Source organism: Convolutriloba macropyga, chromosome 14 (genome assembly GCF_964194025.1).
Source record: "Convolutriloba macropyga chromosome 14, txConMacr16.3, whole genome shotgun sequence".
In the NCBI taxonomy this organism is placed as follows: Eukaryota; Metazoa; Xenacoelomorpha; order Acoela; family Convolutidae; genus Convolutriloba; species Convolutriloba macropyga.
In genome coordinates this window covers 35,353,815-35,378,511 of record NC_134481.1, presented here as the reverse complement: position 1 = coordinate 35,378,511, position 24,697 = coordinate 35,353,815, and the positions used below count along the sequence as shown (strand labels likewise).

The following is a 24,697-nucleotide window of genomic DNA, read 5'->3' as shown; positions in this document are numbered from 1 at the left end:
GAATCCATTGCTTTTTTAAATAAGACATTAACTCTTTTCTACAAAACAAGAACTACGAGAGCAACTGCAAAATCTTATCTTTACTGTTAGTATTGGAAATCACGCCTCAACTTGTAACCTTACATCTTGTTTTGAAAGGTTTCATTTTTACAAACAATTTGTGAGATGGTTATACAAAAGTCAATTAAATTTAAAACAAAAAAAACCACTGGAGAGAAAAGTGTTGTTTTTCTACGAAATCATCATTACTTTATAGGCTTAAATTCTCTTTACTGCTTACAATGTTAAATTGGTTCATGTTCTTAGCATTTCTTGTTATCTCATTTGCGATTTAATGAAAATTCTGTGAAAGTTCTCTGTTATCAAATTAAATAGTAACAGACACAATGTTTTTTCTTCAAAAAAGGTGTTTTCGTTATTACCCTAAAAATGACTTTCAAAACCATCTCTTCTGTTTAAAAAAAGGGTTTAATTTGACTCTTCCTTGAACTGATCACCTTTGGCAACATTGCAACACTTCAATAAATAATTTGGGAAAAACGAAAAAAAAGTATGGTTTTCAGTAGGGGTAACTTTTGAAAGTTATTTATTTCTGTCTGAAAGATGTTTATCAACACTGCTTCATTCTTATTTTACGTATAGCGTATTTTTTCTATTTCTTAACATATTTTCTTCAATTGATATAAAATTGATTGTAACATGAAGTCTTTATTTATTTGAATCAACTAGCGTAATTTCTTTGAGACACAAAAACGTCACTTTTCCTATTAGAAAATAATAAGATTTACAGCGTAAACATTGAAAAGAAGAATAATCTATGTTTGGTTTGTTTAAATTTTTCAAAGTTCAAATTTCTGCTATTAAAAGGACACTTGAAAAAATAAAAAATTAACTTCTTGCCAATAGCATACTAATTTAACACAGTAATTGACTCTAAATTTTCAGTTCATTATAACCGTAAACTAAAATTATCATTTGGTGCTTTATTAAAATTGAAGTTTCAGTAAACATCGGTTTTCTATTATAAAATGATTGATATTGCAATTGGCTTTTAATCTGATGAAATTATATCAACACAAGGAATTTCATTGCATTCTTCCTTTATTCAAATGAGAAGTCGTACTCAAGATTGCTACGGAAAAATGTTTGAGTTTCGAAAAAGTGATTGTCAAAAAACTTTTTCATCTCAGAACAACGAGAGGCATTTGACAAATTCTAGGCGTTTGTTGGAACAGCCAGCCTTCTTGTTAAGAAAAGAATTAGTAAATTTTGTAGTTCAATTGCAACATAAAATTCTTCAATTGAGTTTTTATCTCGAATTCTTCATTTTCAACTTTCAACTTTCTTATAACTGGGTGAATAGAGGGTATATTTAACAGCTCTCCGGTGTTTTTGTGTGAAAAATATTCAGGTCTCTGTGTTTTTCGGCAACAAGAATGATTTCACAGTTTTCACGAGATAGATTTTTGAATGTGATTTTGTTACAGAGTAACGGAAGACGAAAGAGAAGATGAAATGGAGGAAAACATTAATGAAGTGTCAAACATAGTGACTAATCTGAAGCACATGGCCAATGATATGGGCAACGAAATAGACAACCAGAACAGACAGCTGGACAGGATCAAAGCCAAGGCAAACTCAAACGAACAGAGGATCGGGGAGGCTAATAAGAGGGCAACCAAGATACTTGGCAAGTAGAAACATCATCGCTCTCAAGGTCACAAAGTCACAATCTGGACTCTAATTGTCACTAAGCACTCAATTTCAAAGGTCACATCACTCACTCAGAAATCAATTTTACTACACGGCTGGTATCCATTAATACATGCTAGATACCTACTAAATTTGGACCCAAAAAGGCACTCAAGTTAAGGTAAAGTCACTTTTAGATGCTTAAACATAAATTCCTGGACCATAGTTGACTTTTATTGAGCAGATATTTGTTTCAAAATGAAATAAAGTTCGAATTGAGCTGAAAATTCAAATTGGATACCCGATGTAGCCAGAAATGAATACTTCAACTCATAATTAGTGCCATAACTGGACGAAATAGCTGAGCGACAAAATTATTAATTAATGATCAATCAAGAAACTAAACATTCTAGAATTTATTGGACTCCTGGTGTTAAAGTTGTGGTCATTAGAAGAACTCTTTGACTGTCTCCAGGTCTAAGTTGGGTTCTAAAGGAATCGGGTTAATTTACTCGGATTAGTTCTGATTGTAATGATACATCCAAAAAGAGCATTTCAAATCGGATTTCCGTTACATTTGTTTTTTTACTAGTTCCGGAAAAACATTACTATATAAGGAAAATGAAAATAGTCCTCTGATGTGCTCATGCAATGGAAATTCGTGCAATATGGGATTGAAACAACTTGAAAAATTTACAGATGCACGAGATTAAAGTCTAAAAGTTTATTTCGAAATCGGATCTCTGATAATTTTAACAATAGGGTATAATATTGGGTATATTTTGGGTATTTTGGCAAACTGGGTTTCTGGCGTTGGGTTTTTTATAATGGGCATTTTGCTTTGGCACCGTTAATTTTCCCTTCTATCATTATCCATCAAATTGGTAATGCTCGCATAATTGACTGTGAATAATGACCACAATCACAGCCGTAAATCGGGTAGCAACTCAATTTAATGATAACCCGAGTCGAGACCATAAGTTTATCTTGCAAGATCCTAAGGGAATCTTGCAAAAAGGTTTCTCAAGAATATTATTAAAAACATTTTTTGCTTAACCCTTATTTAGACCTGCCGACAGTTTCTTGTAATTTATAGGTGTATGCCTATTTCAAGTCCTCGTATATGAAAACTTCCATTGAAAAGTGCTCATATTTTTGTATATTTGCAGTGAATTTCTATTTTATAAAAATACACAAAGCAACAGTTGTATATCTAACACGAAAATTGACCCAAATTCAAGTTTCCTTTAAAAAACTGGCCATTTTGAATAACGATAAAATACTTTTCTTCAAATTAATAACCTCAAAATACAGTTAAGTTTCGAGAAAAGCTCATATCACGTCGGTTACAAAAACTTTCTTGCATTTATTCATGAAGTATTCAGTTGTTTTTATTTACGATTTCGTTTGGGAAACAAATTGTTCTGTCAGGTTAACAACTGTTCCATCTTTCTTCTAAAAAATCTTTTTTTGAAACTTTAGTGCCACACATTTAACACGAATAATCAACTCACTCAATTAATTTGTAAATTCACTCTCGCCATTTATAATCATAACTAAATAACTAACTTGGGGGCTTAATTTTTTTTTCATTTCAATTTCATTTTTTATTTCACTTCAAATTATATTTTCATTCATCTTGTAAACTGTTGATGATTTTAGTTAATTACTAGTAGCTAATTTTCCGTGCCTGACTGTTCTTCGCAAAGTTGGTCAAAAATGGTGTCCCCTCTTTTCACCCCTATCAATTTACCCCCCCCCCCCCCCCCCGGGCTATCATTTTACCCCGTCCACTTCGATTATTTCCCCCATCATTTCACCCTGATGATTTCACTCATCTAAATTTCACCCGGACATCCGTATTATAATTCACTAAATAACTGATGCAATTGATTTTCAAAATTATGTTTAATTAGGGTTTAGGGAAGGGTTTCAGCTGAAGTTTGCGGGGTTAAATGATGCACCCGGGTAAAAACATATAACATTGAAAAATAGGGGTGGGGTTGTTGTTAATTAGTCGGGGTCAAAAGAATTAGACTTGTCATAAACAGATGAGAAAAGCTTGTGCGTTTCCTTGCGTGTTATTGGTTTATTGTTCATTTTTTCTAGGAACGTTTCAAATATTAAATAGGCTCATAAGTTCCTGGAATAATTTTTGTCCAACTTCTCTAACGTAAATAAAGGTTGTTGCTATCTAATTGAAAGATTCTCCAAATATTTTTGGGGAAAAGGATGATTGAATGAATGGATAAATCTCATTTTTATGCTTTTGCATTATGGATTTTAAGTTTGCCTTATTTTCAACTCAACTACTATTTATTGTCGTTCTGTCTGTATTCACTTTGCAACATACTATTATCAATAGTAATGAACAAATTTCGATACTAGCTATTATCATTGTGATCATGTTGCTACAAACAAGTTTAAATATTTCTTGTATTCATGCATAGATGTTGATCAACACAATGATGGATAATTAATCATTTTTAAAACAACTTGTTTTCAAATATCCACAAAAAACCGAAGTATGAAAAAATGTGTCCCGAGCGTCGGGGTAAAAAACCCGGAGACGATGATGGCCCTACTTTCTCTGGCTGAGCCTCAAAGTGGGCAAAACGTGTCATCAGTTTGATGACAAAAACAATATTATCAGTGATTAACAGAGTTTCGCAGATGATACTGGTTTTGCAGTCCTTTTTAGTCGTTCTTTTCTCTTAAAAAAGCAATAACTCATGTTCAACATTTTCCCAAGGTAAATCATCAAAAAATTCTATATATAGGTTAAACATACACTTTTTGTAGTCAGAGATTGAAGCAATCTGTCAATTAAATTCAAAGGAGTTACTAAATTGGGTACAATTTAGCTTGTTCGAAAACATCATGGTTTTCGCTTTTCTCGCAGGAACTGCAATACTTTTATCATAATTGTAGAGTATTTTTCTCGGGCTCTACGAAACTCTATTTCAGTGAGTTAATCAAAGATTAAAAAACAATACTGGGACCTAACGCCAGGTCAATTTCAGTACTGGGCGAGTCTAATTACAATTCTCAATTCAGTAATGATTCAGAGCTATGATCATGTCACTTTTTACACTTGGCAGTCTGAATCCAAGTCTGGGCTCAGATTTGGCATGTCTAAATCCAAGTCTGATCTAAGACTAGGCAACTCTAAATCAAAGTCTGATTTAGGAGGTGGCAATTCTAAATCCAAATCTGATTTAGGACTTGGCAACTCTAAATCCAAATCTGATTTATGACTTGGCAATTCTAAATCCCAGTCTGATTTAAGGCTTTGCAATTCTAAATGTAAGTCTTGGCCAATACTTGGCAAGTCAAAAATAGGTCCGGAAAGCGCCAAAATTTAGCCAAAAAATAGTCGAAAATAGGTACAACAATAGTCGGAAAATCGTCAGAAAAAGTCGAGAGATCGTCCTAAAACCGCCGGATAATTGTCATAAAAAGGTGAAAAATTGTCAAAAAAAGCCGCCCAAAATTATACAAAAAAGTCGGAAAATTGTCAGAAAAAAAAATTGCCATTTTGCCTCGATCAGAACTCCAGACATTAAAAAAGATCTGAAATATTCTTCAAATTAAGTCATTTTTTTTCAAAATGGAGCTGAATGGCGGAAAACGGCACAGAATGACCTGAAATGGTCCCAATGTGGACCCACAGACTCTCCAGGGGTGATAAATTACCCTTGTTATGCTCCCGGCATCATAATACAGCAAACCGACATCATTTTACAATACCCTGGGAAAGTGGCTAAAAATTAATCTTGAAAACGTGGCACGTGACAAAATTTTTTTTCAATTCAAAGTTTTCACACGACAATTTTTGAAAAGCTACTTCTGACTTGGGAATTATAAACTTGCATGTGTAATCAAAATTTTGGCCAACCTTCAGACTTGTAAGAATTGTAATTAGAAGAGCCCAGTACTGAAAAACGATATGAGACTTGTAGTTAGACTTGCCTAGTACTGATATAGACTTGGAGTTCGGTCCGGGTAAATTAAAAAGCCTAAGATGAATAATGAAAAGATCACAAATTTCAGTAGGAAGTTTGAGTCAACCTCAGCTCTAAGCGAAAAACAAAAAAGATACCCCGTTGAAGAATTACACTTTTTCGAGCAACTCAAACTAATCGAAAAACTAACAGAAAAAATTAAAATCAGCTTTTTATGGACGAATGAAAGTGTCTAGTCGACTAGAACGGTAAAGTCCTTTCGATGGCCTAACATGTGTGTTGTGTTTCTGTTGTAGCTAGGAGCCTTGATTGAAATAGTTCGCGTAACCTGCTTGAAAACAGTTTATTTTTTATTTTTTTAATAGTTTGAAACAGAATGGCAAACAATTCTGCAGCTTCTTTAATTGAACCTTTGTTATTTTTTGGCAGAAGCAATGCAAACATTGACAAGTTTTGGATTGCGGTGAATCTAAAAATGTGCGTTTCAGTTTTTATCGGAAAATTCGTTCTAAATTATATCAGTAAACCAATAATAATATTGTTTTCAAGTTTTTACAGTTTTACAAGAGCCCTTAACAAAAGAGTAAACTATTGTTGTTTTCTCTCTATAAATAAACATTTTGATCTGTGGATGAAGAAAAAATAAATGGACTTCAAGAAATCAATTTAAAATTTAACTGGCTTTTACTGCGACGCAAGCTTCAATTAACTCGAATAGGGAAATTTTTTATACCCCTTAAGTGGTATGTTTGGCTAGTAATATCACTCGTTAGGTTCACATACAATTCAAACAATTGTCGGTTAAGAACTCTTTGCCTAAGACGAGACTCTGGGTCAAAAACTGACGTTCCAGACGGTCTGGAGTCAAGGAAAGGGGTGTCCGAACCAAGAAGTCCAAACTTGGTTGTTTGTCACATCAAATAGACCGAATTTCGGGTATGCTCAAGAAAGATAAGAAAAATCGGATTCGCACCAGACCAAACAGACTGAAATTTGTCAAAACTAACAAAGTCAGTTTTTGCGACATACAGAATAAACTAAAGGATTGATCATGGACTTAACTTAAATTCCCAGCATTAACCAGATCGAAATTATGGGTTGAAACAGACCAAGCCGATAGGGACCAAGAGTATTAAATAAACGTAAAAAGTTTGCATTCATGGAACCATTGACCTTGATTGTAAAAAAATATTAATAATGTAAAAGTCTATTGAATATGGGGTGAAAAGAAAGGACAACAAAAAAAATCTTTTTGTAATAACAAGAAGTGCAATTTCATCAATCAGTTTTGTTGACACTGTTGTCGGCTGTGACCTGTTCGTCCTCTATTTCCGCGTCTGATACCTCCTCGAACATCTGGTGCAGTCTGATTCTGTTCTTGACCTCTCTGACCTTGTCTCTGATGACACTGTAGAACACTCTGAACATGAGGCGGAACCAGTACAGATTCAGAAAGTCCATTCCCAGAAAGACAATGGCAAGGAATTTGATGGGAAGAGTATTGCAATAGATGTCTGCAGCTGAAATATTAAATTGGCAAATCCTATTACATTACATTGCAAAAAGCAGATTTACTCGGTGACGAGTGTATAAACTCGGCTCGTCACCGTTTTACGCATGTATTGTAAGCAGATGAATTAGGATCAGGAAAGTAAGCGAGCGCGAAAAGGTCCGAGACAGCCTCAAATTTTGATAAAGAGGTCGCAGGTTTTTGCATTTTACAGTGCGCGAATACTAGCGACAAGTGTAATCAATTATAATCTTTAATCTCATCGCCGACTTTACTCTAGTGCTTTGATTTTGGGGGATTAGTCACCAAATTCTGCTACTGTCTCTAGAATTCGCTGCCGAGATTAGCGACGAAGAACGGCAATTTGGTCGGTTATTTTCAAGTCAACAAAATAGTCTTAAAAATGCAAGAAAGGATCAAAATGCTCAGGCATCTAAAATCAAAAAACATAAAATCTAATATTATTATGTTCCTATATGAAGCCTATTGTAAGGCCACTGAACATGTAAGCAAATGCAGCTTGGGCAAATGTAACAAAAACTGATCTCGACAAGTTACAAAAAGAACAAAATACAGCTAGAAGACTTGCATATAAACTAGCAAAGTGGACGAGCGTAGATGAACCATATCAAGTAGGAAATTTAGAAACAGTTAGCAAATTAACCCAAAAATTAAGCTAGGAATACGTCGCAAGGTCCATAAATTGAGATAATGAAATAAAAAACATAGTAGACAAGCATTTGTAAACTTGGAGACAGATCAAGATGTATCAAACTTCTTTCAAAACATCTTATAACAAAATCAAACAACGGTGGATGCGAACGTCTTGGAGTATGAATCGAGACGTTAGCTGAAGCCATACATAAAGAAAAAATCAAAATGAAGGGGGAAGAAAGGAAAAAAAACAAAAACTAAGCCAAAATTCTAAAACAGGGGTGGTTGTGGACGTCTTGGGGTATAAATCGAGACGTTAGTTGAAGCCATCAAACAGTAGCAAATTTTCTCAAAATGTGAAAGGGGCAAAAAATGAATGCGGACGTCTTGGGGTATAAATTGAGACGTTAGGTGAAGCCAACCAATTATACACAGCCCAGGCTGAACATTATTTGTTTATTAATGTTGTTAAGCATGTATGTATGTGTTTGCAGGTGTGTATGTATGCCTGGTTGCCTGATGTGTGTATATGTGTACATGTGTGTATGTAAATGCCTTCTCAAAATCCGACAAACCAAATAGGCGATGTACACCAGATCAGAGGGATCAATGTGGGAGACTTGACTGATACCGAAATCAGTCTAGGTCTTGAAGCTGATTTAACTCCAGGGTACCAGTAAGGGAGGGCAGCATGATCTTGGAAATCATGCTGAGGCCTTGATACTGGTCCCACACTGTGTTCCCGCGTTGGAACAACCAATCAACCCACAAAGCCGAAAATATCCGCCTCAGTAGGTGGCACAAACTACAAGCCTTTGTGCTCCCAGAGCACAAGCCGAATCCTTTCCTCTGAAAGGGGACTGGCTGCCGGTGGTGCACTGTGTGTGCCTTTGTTTCTCTTTCTGTAAAGATTCTTTTTTTTATCTTTCATTCGCTATAAGCATTAAAACCAATCCAAGGTCACTGTACTCGCAGTGCACCAGCAGGTTGCACTCCCTCTGAAAGGGGATCTGGCTTCCGGAGGTGCACTGAGAGTGCCTCTTTCTTTCTTTCTCTTCTTTCTTTCTCCTTCTTCTCATCTTTTCTCGCCCTCTTTGTCTCCCTCTCTCAGTCCCCGAATACACAACACAACACTCAAACTAAAACTTCATCATTAAAAATCCCAACCAAACCAATATCACTGCCTCCATCCTCCAGACAAGTTTTCAACATAAACCACCAAAAACCAACAAAAATGCCAAAACCAAATGCAACCCAAATTCAAAACGCAGGTTAAATGGTGGCCTAAATTACAATCTGAGAAATCCCAATTAGCAACTCACTGCTAATTGAACACAATAAAAAGCAAAGCAAAGGCAATTTGGTCTGTTATTTTCGCATTGTCGCTAATTTTGTGCAATTTTGCTAAAATACGAAAAAGCAGCGAAATGTAGTTTTCCGAAATCTGAAACCAAAACTACTTGCAATCGAACGATCTTGAAATCAGAGTGTTCTAAGTTAATAAACTTACATCGAACGTTTACACTAACCACCGCCATTGAAATCAGTTCTTATCATTCCATGGAGACCAAAATTAACAAAAAATTGTAATCAAACCCGCATCTATTCGTTTCAAACCTAGTGGTGTTAACTTCAATAGACCAGCGGGCCATTAGCTCTTAAATTTTTAAATCACTTTCAATTGTTCTCTCAATCCTTTTTCCTCTAATTTTTTGAAATTCTTTTCAACCCATGAAAAATTAAGAACAGTAAGCGACCTCTTTCGTGAAAAAAACGAAAATGCGACAATGTTTGTCAGGGAATTCAAATTGGGACCAACCGAACCACTTTGGTAAGATACGGTTCAGGAGTATGGCCAGATTTTCATCAGAGTATGGACTGGAGTCAGTGAATTCGTCAGAATTACGTTAACTTGCTTAAAACACGCAACTTGCCATTTCTAAAATGTCAAATTATGGTTATGTATATACGTTCTTCTAGTATTTTAAATTTTGACATTCGGCAAACATTCGGCATTTTAAAACTCACAACCGTTTTTTAATGATGACGATTCAAAGTTTGACCAACCGAAGCACTGTGGCACAACAGACAACCAGAACCAGGGGATGGTCGCAATTCTGCATAAGAAGAACAGCACCATCATCACAATGCACACCAGTTTGTACCGCTTCCTGGACTTGCCAATGCCAGCTGTGAGAAGGAACCATCTCACACTAACCAGAGGTGTGGATAACTCGTGCAACAACTGGATCGAACTGGCATAGGGGATCTGTCCAGATAAGGTTATGTACAGAGTGCCTGCAATTAAAAAGCGTACCACAATTTTCAGATGTTCACTCTGATCGTTACTAATTTTTATTATATAATCTTAATTTACTTCACCATTTGGTTATGAAAAATTATAAAGTATATTAAAAAAATTAACATTAAAGAATGTTAATTTAAAAAGATTAACGTTAAAGAAAAAATGAGCTTCTGTCGCGTCTTCTTCCCTAAACCAAGCTTATAGGATTTGTTTCTTTTTCATAAGCGCACGCTCAAAACCGGTAATGTTCGCGCAAACATAATGGAAAAGAGCAAAAAAGCAACAAAGGCAAATATTAACCCTAGATTGAGAGTGAAAAATCAAGACAAGAAGTCAATGAATTTATGAATCTTTACCGTTTGTGCCTCCCCTCCCTCCCCCCCCCCCCCCCCAGATTAGTGGGTGCATATTATTTGTACCCCCCCCCCGACGCACGGGCCATATTTTTACATAATGATTCACTATATAATGGCACGTGCTCTGTAACTGGGGGGGGGGGGGCGCATAACGTAGTGGGGGGCACAAACGGCAAAGATCAGAACTTATTCAATGGACTGATCTCGAATATAGATACGTAAAACAAATTTTCATGGTAAAATTTTCCTTTTTGAAACTTTAATGCATTTGTCTTCCCGAAATGGTCACAAATTTATAAATTTTTATCCTACATAACCCAAAATCAGTCAAGCAGTTTATTTCTTTGGCTTTCTTTAGTTAAGTGCTCGGTAGTTAAGAGTGCAATGGTTATTCTCATTAATTCAAGTCTGCTTTGACTGTTTATATTCAACTGGAGGTCAATGGAGTGGATTAAATTTTTTAAAGAATCTCTCAAGAAAATTGACGAGGTAAGTGATATATACTTTTCGAATAACGATAAATATTTGGATCTTTTCCGTTTGTGCCCCCCCCCCCATTACGTTATGCGCTCCCCATTTACAGAACACGTGTCATTACATAGTAAATCATTATGTAAAAATATTGAACGTGAGTCTGGGGGGTGCAAATAATATGCGCCGCCCACTGAGCTGGGGGGCACAAACGGAAAAGATCCTATTTTTTTCTGGAAACCCGTATCAAGCAAAATAAATCGAGCTCTCACTGATGTTTTGGGAAAAAGTTTTTTAAAAAAAAGATAGTGTTGCTAGATCAACAACAGTAGGTTTGTCTAATCACGCCCATTGCAAATCCAGTTTCATTATATTTTTCTTGATCACTAACGCTAATTTAGATTGTTCTCTTTATCTTATTTTGCGTTCAGTTCATCCCATTTTTTAAAAAAAAACATATGAATACACTGAGTCAGAGACGTCATACCAATAAAAACTCCAACTCTGATAAAAGTATTTCGGAATGGCTGAGTCGACGGAAAATGATCTTACGTTAAATTGACAAACTGGCTGACGCAGCGTACTGAGACTGAGTTTAACCTGCAAAAGGATGCTGATGGAAAACGTTTAAAAAGGGATTACATTTCAAATTGTTCTAATAAGGGATGAAGCTCGCGATAAGGAATAATATTTTTTTGTTTGTTGAAGATCCAAAGAACTATTCAAAAACATGGGAAGTCTTTTGAGAAAGCATTTATAACACTTACCACACACATTACACCTTACGCACTCACATACATTCACCAGCACACACATCCAACACAAATAAAACCCCGGCACAAAAACTCCATTTTGTTAATTTTCTTTCTGCAACTGATCTTTACCCATGGTTCACAAGGTTCATTTATGTCTTTTTTGATACAATCACAAAAATGTGCACTTCTTGACACAATTGTATTGGAAATTGTAAATCTCAAACTAAAATCCACTTTTTTGAAAATTGGTTCCATATTTCTTTCATTTTTTATGTTTCATTAGAAAAATGAACCCACTCGTTCTTTTTATCAGCATCTTGCAGATGTTTTACCAGCTGAATATTAAAAAAAACAGTAATTCTGAACACATTTGAAACCGAATTTTGTTGGCAACTTCGAATAAAATTTTCTGATTTTCAAGGTTTTTGACAGCTTTTGCGCTCTGCCCCTTTTTTGCTTCTAATTCATAAGAAAGTTAAATTTTGTCTCTGAAGGCTTTTACTGAGTAGCATCGATGAAAATTGTTTATTATTGTTTTTTACGGTTTGGCTTTCTCACTTTTTGGAGTATGATTACAGAAATAGAGAATTACAGAAATGGAGCAGCAATAAAATATTAGCTCTTTCTTTTATAGAAAATCACAGTCCGAAAAAGATCAATTCGATGAGCATTTAAAAAATACAAAGAAACCCGAAGCATAATTTTCTTCCAAATTTATGACACTTATGAACATTTAATTTAATTTTTCCAGTCTGGAGATAATTTTTAAGTTTTCCATTCAGTGAAATCTCTAACTCTCAAATTCTTCTTTTCTGTATTATACTAAAAAAGAAAATCTCCAGAGATCTGCTCTGACAACATAAAGAATACGAAAAAAAGATCAGAAAAGAAATCCATCTTTACTTTCCAATAACGAATTTGGTTGTTTTGAAGCTCACTATAAGATATTGCTTTTTTTCGTCTACTCGATTTTTAAAATATAGAAATAGTTGATACTGATGAAAATGGAGGAGTCTTCTAGTTCCTTCCATTATTGGTTCTTCTATTTTACAAAATCTCGTTTCAGTAAAGAGAAACATTGGTTGTCACGGTAGGTTGTAATCCGCAGAAAACGGCGAGACCAGAAACACTTTTTAAGCAAAAATTTTGTGGAAAAAAAAACAAAATATTATATTTTTTCTAAATTTTTGGTCATATGGCTGAAAATATTAATAATAAGTCTTGAAACTGTAAAGACTTACTTGTGACAGCTAAACGCCCTTTAAGTTAACTAGTTTTACTATGTTTCTCCGTTTTTTTTTATTTTCAAATCGATCTATCCCCCCAGAGCAAGGTTTTCCTTTTTGACTTTCCCTTCGAAATTTTAAATGGATCCCGTTTTCTTCAAATCTTTGATAATTTCGTACACAAGAAATTTGACTGAAGAAAAAAAGCCAGCCTCGCATATATATTTCCCCATTTTTGAAAAAAAATTATTGTAACAACTAGTGTTCATGTGGATCTAATTGTCCTACAAAAATATCCGCTGACAAAAAAGTATTATGTATTCTGCTGGAGGTAAATGTAGTGGATTAAACTTTTTAAAGAATCTCTCAAGAAATTTGACGAGGTAAGTGATATATACCTTTCGAATAACGATAAAAATTTGGATCTTTTCTGTTTGTGCCATCCATTACGTTATGCGCCCCCAGTTACAGAGCACGTGCCATTGCATAGTAATATAATATGGAAAAATGTTGCACATGCGTCTGGGGGTGCAAATGATAAGCGCCCACTAAGCGGTGGGGCACAAAAGGAAAAGATCCAATTTTTTTCTGGAATACAGTATCAGGCAAAATAAATCGAGCTCTCATTGATATTTTGGTAAAAAAAAACTTTTTTAATAAAAGAAGATAGTGTTGCTAGACCAACAACAGTAGGTTTGTTTAACCCCGCCCATTGCCAATCCAGTTTCATTAATATTTTTTGATCCGAGTTAAGTTTTTTATTGGTATGACGTCTTTGACTTAGTGCATTCATATTTTTTTTAAAAAAGAATCGGATGAACTGAAAGCAAATTAAGGTAAAAAGAATAACCTAAACTCACGCTGAGTTGACGGAAAATGATCTTACGTTTTTGCAAGAAGTCATTGTGCAACATCGCCAAGCAACATTCAGTTTAAATTGCTCATTAAATTGACAAACTGGCTGACGCAGCGTACTGAAACTGACGTCAACCTGCAAAAGAATGCTGATGGAAAACATTTAAAAAGGGTATAAACTTCAAGTTATTCTAATAAGGGATGAAGCTCCATAAGGAATAATTTTTTTTGTTGAGGATACAAATAAATATTCAAAGAACTGGGCATCCTTTTTAGAAAGTATTTAAAACATTCACCAATTTTCAAAGAGCATTAAGGAAACCAACTCAAAGAAAGTGTGAGGAAATTACTGAGATTTTATAACATCTGAGAGTTCTCTCAAATGAAGCATTCCTTAGGACCGGCAAAGTTAAAGAACATTGCGCAACATACGCTTTCATGGTAATTTCACGTAAAAAATGATATTAAGACTACGGAATGTTTTTCGAAAAAAAAACAGAAACTACATCCTTAGCTCATGCTTTTATTGAAAAGAGTCCAAGCAAAGGTGATGCAAGTAGTTGCCTTAATCTAAACCCCGAGGGCAAAAAACTTATTCCAATAAGTACTAGAAGATGGGTATGCATGAATAGTTAAAATTTTGTTAAAACACCTACAAATCAAAATAAATCAGAAGCTTGCAGAGATAAACAGATGATATCTTCCAAAGAACGGCTTGCTTTCACCTGGATAGAGATCTAACTGCTTTTATTATTTCTTTACGGGAACAAAACTCTAAACAATTATAACAAGATGGCTCGTGCGAGTCTCTGTGTAGCATAGTATGTTCGAACAAACCTCTCAATGTTGCAAAACAACAATTAACTTCTGACGGAAAAATCGTCGAGAGAATCTGAAAGCAACTTATATGCATTGAAGAAAATTAATTGTACTGTTTGAACCAAACATATGTCGTCTTGTTACGGCAGACAAAAACCAAAACTCCTTAGCACTTTCTAGAATGATAAATGTAGCGCAGTTAGTGAGAAACGGATGCAGATAAACTATACAAAAACACACCACTCATATAGCACAAACGCAGACAATCAGACAAATATAAATTCCAACCCAAAAAATTGGAACAAATATGTAATTTTTCTTTTTTTGTGATTTCGATTTTTTCTGCATTCTGCATCTATTTGTATGTAACATTTAAAGGAACTTTTTTTCTCTCTTTCTCTCTCTCTCTCTCTCTCTCTCTCTGTTACACACACAAACATAACACAAAAACTCATTTAACACAGGACACAAACGCAATTACATAGAAACACCCGCACAAGCGCAAGCAAACTCATACTAACAAAAACAGACTCAAAAATATTGTTTTTCCAAAAATGTGGCCAATCTTTCTTTCAAAAACGTGCAGATATGTTACGAACTAATAGTAAAAATCCTATTTAGTTTTACCAATTTTATAACCACAATTATTAATCAAATTTTCAAGATTTCTGACAGTTTTTGCGCTCCTTTTCGCGCTCTGCCTCTAATTGTGTCTAAAATTTGAAGCAACTATATCTATCTGGTTGATTCTCTCTTTCCCTCTCTCTCACCTACAAACACATACCACATACATTACACAATTACGCGCTAACATACATTCACCCGCACACACGCAAACACGCAAATGGAAACCCCGACACAAAAACTCCTTTTTGTTAATTTTCTTTCTGCAATTGATCTTTACCCACGGTTCACAATAATCATCAATGTCCTTTTTGATACAATCACAAAAATGTGCAGTTCTTGATACAATGGTATTGTTAATTACAAATCTCAAACTAATATTCGCTTGTTTGAGTATTGGTTCCAAATTTCTGTCATTTGCTATGTTTCATTAGAACAATGGACCCACTCCTTCATTTTTCAGCATCTTGCAGATGTAATACCAGCTGGTTTTGAAAATATTAAAAAACCGATTTTGGTGGCAACTTCGAATAAATGTTTAGGATTTTTAAGATTTCTGTCAGTTTTTGCGCTCTGCCCCTTTTTGGTTCTAACTCATAAGGGAAAGTTAAATTTTGTCTCTGAAGCCTTTTACTAAGTAGCATCGATAAAATTGTTTATTATTAATTATTACGGTTTGGCTTTCTCACTTTTGGGAGTATGATTACAGAAATAGAGAATTACAGAAATGGAGCATCAATAAAGTATTAGCTTTTTCTTTTATAGAAAATCACAGTCCGAAAATTATCAATTCGATGAGCATTTCAAAAATACAAAGAAACTCGAAGCATAATTTTCTTCCAAATTTATTACATTTATGAACATTTAATTTAAGTTTTCCAGTCTGGAGAAAAGTGTTAAGTTTTCCATTCAGTGAATTCTCTAACTCTCAAATTCTTCTTTTTTTGTATTACACTGAAAGAGATTAGTTCCAGCGACCTGCTCTAATAACGTAAGGAATTTGAATAAAAAGATCAGAAATGGAATCCATCTTCACTTTTCAATAATGAATTTGGCTGATTTTAAGTTCACTACAGGATATTGATTTTTTTATGTCTACCCAATTTCTAAAATACAGAAATAGTTGATTCTGATGAAAATGGAAGAGTTGTTTGTAACAACTTGGCTCTAAAATTTAGAAACAATTTACATTTTTCTGCCTTTAGTTGTACATTTTCAATGTTGATTCAATGATTTCTGGTTCAATGTTGATCTTCTGTTTTGTAAAAAATCTTTTCGGTAAAAAAATGGTTGTTACAGTAAAATGCAGAAAACTGCGAGACAAGAAATAATTTTTTATACAAAAGTTTTGAGAGAGAAGAACAAAGAAAGATTTTTGTTTGAAACTTTTGGTCAAATAGCTGAAATTGTTAATATTTAGGCTTGAAACTGTAAAGATTTACTTGTGAAAATTAATCTCCCTTTAAGTTAACTAGTTTTACTACGGTTCTACGTTTATTTTTTTTTCTTTGAATTTCAACTCGATCTGTCCCCCCAGAGCACTGTTTTTTTCTTTTTCGAATTTCCCTTCGAACTTTTAAATGGTTCCCCTTTTTTCAAATCTCTGATAATTTTTTTTTATAAATGAAAACTATATCCCGGGCTCTCCCGTGTTTTTTTCTCTCTACGATGCGTACACAAGAACATTGACCGAAGAAAAAAGCCAGCCTCGCATAAATATTTCCCCATTTTTGAAAAAATATTGTAACAACTAGTGTTCATATGGATCTAATTGTCATACAAAAATATCCGCTGACAAAAAAATCTTAACAATAACAAAGATTTAATGTACTTTGTCCTGTAATACTGCTACATCCGTCCTAAATTTTTTAATAAAATTTACTTAAATGTAACAGTAGAATCTAGAGCAGTTTCCAGTGCTAATAAAATATCATTTCTGTAGACAATAAAATTTTCTATTTTGTGCATCAAATAGTCGCAGAAACTAATAGTGCTCATTAACTCTTGCTCAATTTTTTTTTATAAATTTGTCGTAGAACCTGTATTTAATCTTAACTGTCACAGTGATGAGCAAATTCAATAGATTCATATGCAAAAAATGGCGACAAGTTAAACATACCAGATAGAGATACTAAATGGTGTGCGATCTCAGACCTCCTCCCGAACGAGTGCCAGTGTCTGATCATCTCTACTAAGTCATGCAGGAAGTAGCCACATGATATGGCAAACATCAAACGAACTCGTTTACCTGAAAGACGGAAAATAAAAAACTAAACACAAAATTTTTTCCTTTCTCTAGAAAAATTAGTAGACCTTGTGATTTGTTTATAGAATTGTTACGATTTTACCTTCTTTCAAATAAATTTGATGAAGGCTTGACTATAGTCTTGGCCTCCTACTAATTAAAGGACTTAAAAAGTCTCGGGGGGGGGGGGGGGGGTTGGGGGATTTGTTAACAATATTGACCTTGATTACACGGTACAGCATCATATGAAAGTCCGATCGGACGAAACGTCTGATCCAAGTTTTGTCCGTATTTTCAGCAGACTAGTCAGTTAATTAAAGACCACCACCATTAAATGGATGGTTTTTCTCTTTTTTCTTAATCCTGACGAGCACAAATGTCTGATTATTATTCGCTGATTCATTATTCAGCTCCACATTATTGAGGGAGGAACTTTATCCTGAAATGCGTTTTCTGTTCAATCAATCTTGCCGATCGACGCAATCAACGTAGAGGGTTGTGAGTAATATCATCAGAAAGCTCGTCCAGGGTAGATTAAATCATAAATATTTTAGTATTTCATTTTTTCCCAGGAGTTATTGAGGTTTAAAGTTTGACTGAACATTTGATTGATTACCGTTGTTTTGGTTCCCTTTTTCCAAAACTTTACTCAAATTTTTGCCACTCTTAAAAGAGATATGTTTAAATTGTTAAAAAAGGAGTAACTCATTTAACCTTTAAAAATAAAAAAAGAGTGTTAGTGAATTGTTTGATCAGATGTTTTCCTAAAAAAATTGAGCAAGTTTCGTCCATCAAAAATGACACCAAAATGCTTCTTTGGACCACTTTGCTTAAATTTACCGGAAGCACAAATATAAAACCGCCGAAACAACCTTCTCAAACTCCAAAGAGGACCAGTTCGCTTCTTTTCCCTATAAAATTGTTCTAGAATAACCCGGGTCGAATGTCCTCCCTAAAATCCTCCCATTTTGATGTAAGAGTGGGGGGGGGGGTAATTTGTCTATGGGGGGTAAATTGATGTAAGAGTGTGGGGGTAATTTGTTCAGAGGGGGTAAAATGATGTAAGAGTTGGGCTGCAATGGGAGGACTTTTGAGGAATTACCCCCCATGACTGAAATTGCCATGTAAGAGTGGGCTGCAATGGGCTGCAATGGGAGGACTTTTCGGGAATTACCCCCCACGACTAAAATTGGCTTCCAAGGGGGTAAAATGGTGTAAGAGTGAGGGGGTAAAAGACAAATTAACCCCCCACTCTTACATCTTTTGGGGCTTCCAAGGGGGGTAAAATGGTGTAAGAGTGAGGGGGTAATTTGTCTTTTACCCCCTCACTCTTACACCATTTTACCCCCCTTGGAAGCCCAAAAAGATGTAAGAGTGGGGGGTTAATTTGTCTTTTACCCCCTCACTCTTACACCATTTTACCCCCCTTGGAAGCCCAATGCAGCCCAAAAAGACGTAAGAGTTTTGAGCTGCATTTTCCTAAAAAATCCTCCTATTGCAGCCCCACTCTTACATCAATTTGGGCGGAAAAATTCAACCCGGGAAAAAACCTTCTGGCTTTTCGCAAATTTAACTAGGTTGACCTTTTTGTCAAACCATCCAACTCACTAAAATTTCAACTAATTACGCGATTTGAATGAAGCTAGATTAAAATCTTTGTCAAATGATCCAGTTCACTGATATTTCAATTAATTAACTTATTTGAATTGACGCGCTGCAATAGCAAGATTTCTAATTGACACCCAAATTCTATTTGGATAGCATTGAGGGCTGTCTCTTTTAAAATCTTTATGTTCCCCAATAACTAAGATTATTTCAAAACCAGGCCAAATTATTGATATATCCCAGTTATTTCTAAATGAGGCTCAAAAATATGTATTATAACTTCAGTGAAAAGCTCCTGGATTTTACGGCTTCAAAACGGTTTTTTTTAAAATTGTTTGTAAAAATGAGGCTTCTGCTTGTATTAGCTGTTTTCCGTAATCCTACTACCGACCGGTCCTACAGCTTTTCTTAAGAGTTGCAAGTGAATCGATCTATTGCTTTTAAAATTTCATGTTTAGCATGCTTGTAAAAACCTTTTGTTTTCAGAAGAAGGGATTTTTCAGCTCTGCCACTTTTTTATTTCTGACATCCTGTAGCGTAGTGGTCAAGTCGCGCAGGAAAAAAGTCGCATCTTTCCTCGAAGGAGTTGATTTTCAGACTTCATTGCAGTTTTTGAGAAAATGGCTTTTCTGCTCCACTTCGAGTTTTTACAAAAAATTTTCAAATTTTGATTTTTGCGTGTTTTTGCCACTTTTTGTGGTCGCATAAGATATTCTGGATGATAAGGAATCTCAATGGATTATAATAGAGGTATGAATGCAATGAACTCATTATTATGCTAATAGTTTTGACGACTAAAAAGTTTAAGCATTTTTCTAAACTTTGCCCTTTTTTTGTCTATCTGTTACCTACGCTCAATAAAGACAGCTTTTCTCTCTCTACCTTTATTGCTACTCTGTTTAGTTGATATTTTATCCGATGCTTTTTTGTCTTTGTTATTAAGTGATTTTTTCTGAAAAACAAAAAATGGATATTGGGTTTTGGCAATACGTTTTTTATTGTTAATTGATTTTTGATTTTTGATTGTTTGTTTGACATAACCTGTACTCTCGTCAATTACAGGTCTCATCGACCCTCTAATTTTCTATTTCGTCCACTTTCGGCACAAAATTGAGTCTAAAATTTGATTGACAGAGGCGGGAACATTATGTGCACACCGAACCTCCTTGCTTTGGACTAAAATAGGTCTCAAATGTTCTCGATTATCTCCTATAACAATGTCATTTGAGCCTGGGACCTTGTTTTGCGAGACGATACAAATTTACGTTTCGTTGGAGCTTTCATCGATGGACAAGCAGCAATTTTGTTCATCGAATAGATGTCAACGCTACCTGAAAAGTTCGTTTTTATTTGAAAAAAAAACAAAATTCAATCAAACAAGTTTTTATGTTTGAAAATGTAAGATTCTGAGTTTTTCTAGGCAGCCTAGAACGGGAACTAGGGACCAGATCTCACATTTCGAAAGATTTAGTTAGGTGGTTCGATCTGGTTAATAACCCCATTTAGTTGTTCTTTCGGCTCAATCAAAATAGTTAGTCCAACGACTCAATTAGTAGATTAAATAGAAAAAAATCAACAAAGTAATAATAACTATAAATCTTAACAAGAAAAAAATGAGCATTTATCATTCATTTAGAAAAGCAATGCTACAGCGCTAACAAACAAACACTTAAGAACTACTCCGAGTACTGCATGATAATCCATAAAGACAACGAAACGTGAAATTAATTGAAAATCCCGCGAAACAGTACGACCGCGGCACGATTATATACCCGCAATGTACACTCGCAAACTACCAGAGCAATCACTCTTTTCCTAACTGATCACCTAGCAATTTGAACCATGCTAGAACACTAGCCGAGCTAACCGCTCAAACTATCAGGCAAAACTCTGCCAAATAATCCACGATCGATTCAGCGACTATTCGCAGATTCTCGCTCAATCGCTCCGGCAAAATTAACGCAACGACGCTTAATCACGACTAACAAGAGCCTCGCGATGGATCATACCGGAAACTATGCCAAACAATCGATAATTAACTTGTTCGCTGTTGGCAACTTCTGCGCTGCGCTTATAGTTTAAGCCACTCTTATACTGAGCCGAGCAAACAAATTGTTTGCTTAAATAAGACAAACGTCATTATGACACAAGTATGCAAATTTCTATACTGCTTTTGGCGACTTGGTTTGCATTCCGTAAAACCAATGCCGTAATACTTTGGAGGGTTAAATACCAAGCGTATTTATTAAATGTCAGTCAAGATGGCCGCCAAATCGACATATATATACAAGTTCCAAGATTTTCCGGAGTTATCACAGTTATCAAAATATTTCAAAACTGCCTCCATTTTTATATTTATTTAGCTCACTACCAATTATGCGTTTACGGGTCTTGTGTTTACATAACGCGTTTTGGGGAGTATGGTCCGCTTTCACCCTAATCAGGCGTGGGCTCAAGGTTTTATTGCACCATAATATAAATTGCATTCATAAAACTCAAAATTGTTCGCTTTCGGATTTTACCTCAAAATTATCATTTTTCCCCATATAAGTGTCAACAACTCCTTTTTGGGTAAAGCTGTTACCACCAATCCTGGTTTGTAAATAGCTTAGAGGAGCCCTAGGGTGTTGGTGAACCCAACTTTGTTCAGCCATATCGACTTCGCAAAATGGGGGGATGTACAAATTTTTTGTCCCAACTCCTAAAAATTTCAGATTTGAACAGATTTGCGAAATTTGTAAAGCTCTAATTTCTTTCAGTTATCATGGATGACAGTGATTATAACAGAATATTACATTACAAAAAGCTCTCTGCGAAATCCTCCAAGCTACTTGGCCGCAAAGAACGGCATTTCAGAATGAAGATCCGCCTATTCGCTATCCGAGACGCAAAACTCTTCAGAAATGGGAAGCAAGTCCTGCACAGCAGAGACGCGTATTCTAAACTACTTAAGACGCACGGGGGTCACCCTAACTGCCTACAAGTTCAGCACTTGGCCCGCGTTGAGTATCACGACAATAAAATTAAGGCTGGTTGGCCAGCCAGTTGTGACACAGTGTAAAGAGTGCCAACAACGTATCGATATTGGTAAGTCCGGACCTGTGTTTCATCTAACAGGCAACGAGCAGCACGATTATATAAGCAATTGCGAATGCCGTCGGATGGAAATGAATCACTTTCTCAGGTGTACCAGAAGTAAGTAATTTAATCATGTGAATTATCTTGTTAACAATACCTTTGTTATTTTAAAACCATGTTTCTTTCAGTTCTGATTATCTTGACGTTATTCAATTCCGAATTAAAGTCTTACCCAATAGTGATCATACGTACAACTGCGTGAATTCAGCATTATTGGTGGTGCCTCCTGGGGATCGGGCTTGATTTTAATTATTAATTATCGAAGACTGGGTGAAACGTCTGCGAGAATCGGGACCGAATCATTGCCAATTTGATCTCCCCGATGGGGTGCGTTCCAGTAACTCGACCGAAGATGTTTTCGAGCTTAGTTCGACCGACTTACGGTTGATTGTCCGAGCACTTGCGACTAATAATTATGTCTATGTTATTTCGCCCGGACAATCAGAAGGTCACTGGGAAAGTTATGAGGGCGCGCACACTCGCCCGTTGGCTCCCGCTGTTTTTCTCGCGTTAACGAAGGGCTCGGTCATGTTAATCTAGCAAGAAAAGTGGAGCCAAAACAACAATAGACTTAATTAAAACGATACATATAAAAACAACGATGTTGATGTTAGATAGATAAGGTGATAATGATGATAATAGTTTATAGTTTAGTTTTTGTCCGCCTCTCTTTCTAGCGTCACCTTCAAAATGTCCTCCTCTGATCCCGTCAAATATTCAATTATGTGTCTCTTGGCCAATTCCTACGGGCTATTTGCTCCATGCTGACTAAGATCCTACTTTCTCGTTCCAACTCTTTACTACTCTTCTTTAATTCCCGCTCAGCCATTTTCTTCTCTTTATTATTTACAATCACCCTCATACTTTTCACTCCGGCGTTGCGCGTTTCTTACTGGCGGTATTCACATTCGTTCTGTCTATGACAATATTGCAACTTCGAAATTTAAATTTTGGTGGGTTGTGGTGTTGAGTAAATAAACTTAGCAGATTTACTATTCCTGTTGGTTCGTCAACAAATTCATCAACAAATATATCCTCGGCCATCTTAATATGGTAAGTTCAATTTTACAGAACAAAACTTTAAATTGCTATAGTGTTATTTGTCACAACTATTAATACCTGATGGACCAAAGGGGTATTCTCTCGTCCTCTCGTCCAGAAACACAAAATAAGCTCCACATATTGTAGCTATGACTGCGTGTATTGCTGATAATACATACGTATTCCAATGTCGCTTCAAAGGTGCTTCTAACGCATCGTATTTAGGATAAAATTTCCTAGAAATGGGCGCGCAAAATACTTGGGAAATAATTTTAAAAACAGTGGCAAACGCCAAAACTGCAATATATACTATTGTATCTGTTTTGTCTTCCATTTTAACTATTAAAGGCCAGAAGTTATAAATTGTAATAAACTAGTTATTAAATCTACAGCGAAAATTATTGTTGTGTCTATTTTTGGCTCGATTCAATGTTGAACAAGAGTTTATTTAGAACGTATTTGAATTCAAATATTTCAGCGTAACATGAATATTTGTGTTGAGTTTATGGTGGTAACTTTTCCTCGACTTTATTGCGAACTTATTCTCAGTGAAACAAACTGAATGAAACTATATAGTAGAATTGTGGTATGTTTGAAGAAGCGTTTGTGAACGAGCGAACCAAATAATTACGTTATGAAGCTAGTATATGGTAATTGTATGTTAAGAATTGAATGATGTCATGAAAAGGTGCCACGTCATATTAGCACAAATCACAATCACACCACTTCAATTACAATAATAAATTGTAAAATAGCTGTTTTAACTCACTTGACTTGCATTTCACATTAAAATGACAATTATATATCAAATGACATTAAAATGACAATTTTAATAATTATATTAAAATGACAATAATATATCATAGCAATCAGTAAACAAAAGACAAACGTCAGTCGCGTTCCATACTCAAAATATATTGCGCTTGATTTGTAGTTAAACAGACTCGCCTTGTCTTAAGACCGCCCTCTGATCAACAGCTGAACGCTTCACTAGTAATTAATCTGACCTTATAAGGCTGCGAGCTGTATTCGTTCGATTTGAGGTCATGAAAGCGACCCAAGGTCACTCTCCATAACTAATTTGGGTCAAATCGTTGTATCTGATGGTGATTGTTGAATAAACTACCCCTTATCTTAACAATTTAGTTTTCTACCCGATGTGTTACACTACTCCAAAAAGAACAAACAAAAACATTTAGACATACGCAAAATTTTCTGAAGAGCTAAATTATATATTTTTTTAAATATAAAAAGTGATGAAGAAGAACACATCGATCTGATGTGAACACATATGAACACATCGATCATATTTAAATTATTGATGCTCATAATTAAAGCAATGACACACAGGAAAGGAAAAAAAAGCATCAAATTTCAGTTCAATAATTGTTTTCGACGTTCCCGGGCCGAGGATTTTCCCCGAAAATAACGGGGAA

The 24,697-nt window shown here is 35.2% G+C and overlaps 4 protein-coding genes across 5 annotated transcripts in view; 2 read left to right on the top strand and 2 right to left on the bottom strand.

Moving 5' to 3' along the window:
* The window catches only part of LOC142353242 (sulfate transporter-like), a 510,154-nt gene that overhangs the window by 161,152 nt on the left and 324,305 nt on the right, over positions 1-24,697 (top strand). The window lies entirely within an intron of this gene.
* Positions 1-24,697, bottom strand: part of LOC142353246 (uncharacterized) — a 534,761-nt gene that overhangs the window by 316,101 nt on the left and 193,963 nt on the right. The window lies entirely within an intron of this gene.
* Positions 1,459-2,195, top strand: LOC142353099 (synaptosomal-associated protein 25-like). Its single transcript, XM_075405295.1, has one exon. The coding sequence runs from the start codon at positions 1,516-1,518 to the stop codon at positions 1,696-1,698; it is 183 nt and encodes a 60-aa protein (XP_075261410.1). The 5' UTR covers positions 1,459-1,515; the 3' UTR covers positions 1,699-2,195.
* On the bottom strand, positions 6,849-23,905 carry LOC142352990 (TLC domain-containing protein 4-B-like). The gene is made up of 4 exons (XM_075405159.1): positions 23,340-23,905; positions 17,352-17,480; positions 9,889-10,119; positions 6,849-7,177 (listed from the first exon to the last, which is right to left on the bottom strand). Exons 1-4 carry the CDS (start codon positions 23,593-23,595, stop codon positions 6,936-6,938), a joined length of 858 nt encoding a protein of 285 aa, XP_075261274.1. The 5' UTR covers positions 23,596-23,905; the 3' UTR covers positions 6,849-6,935.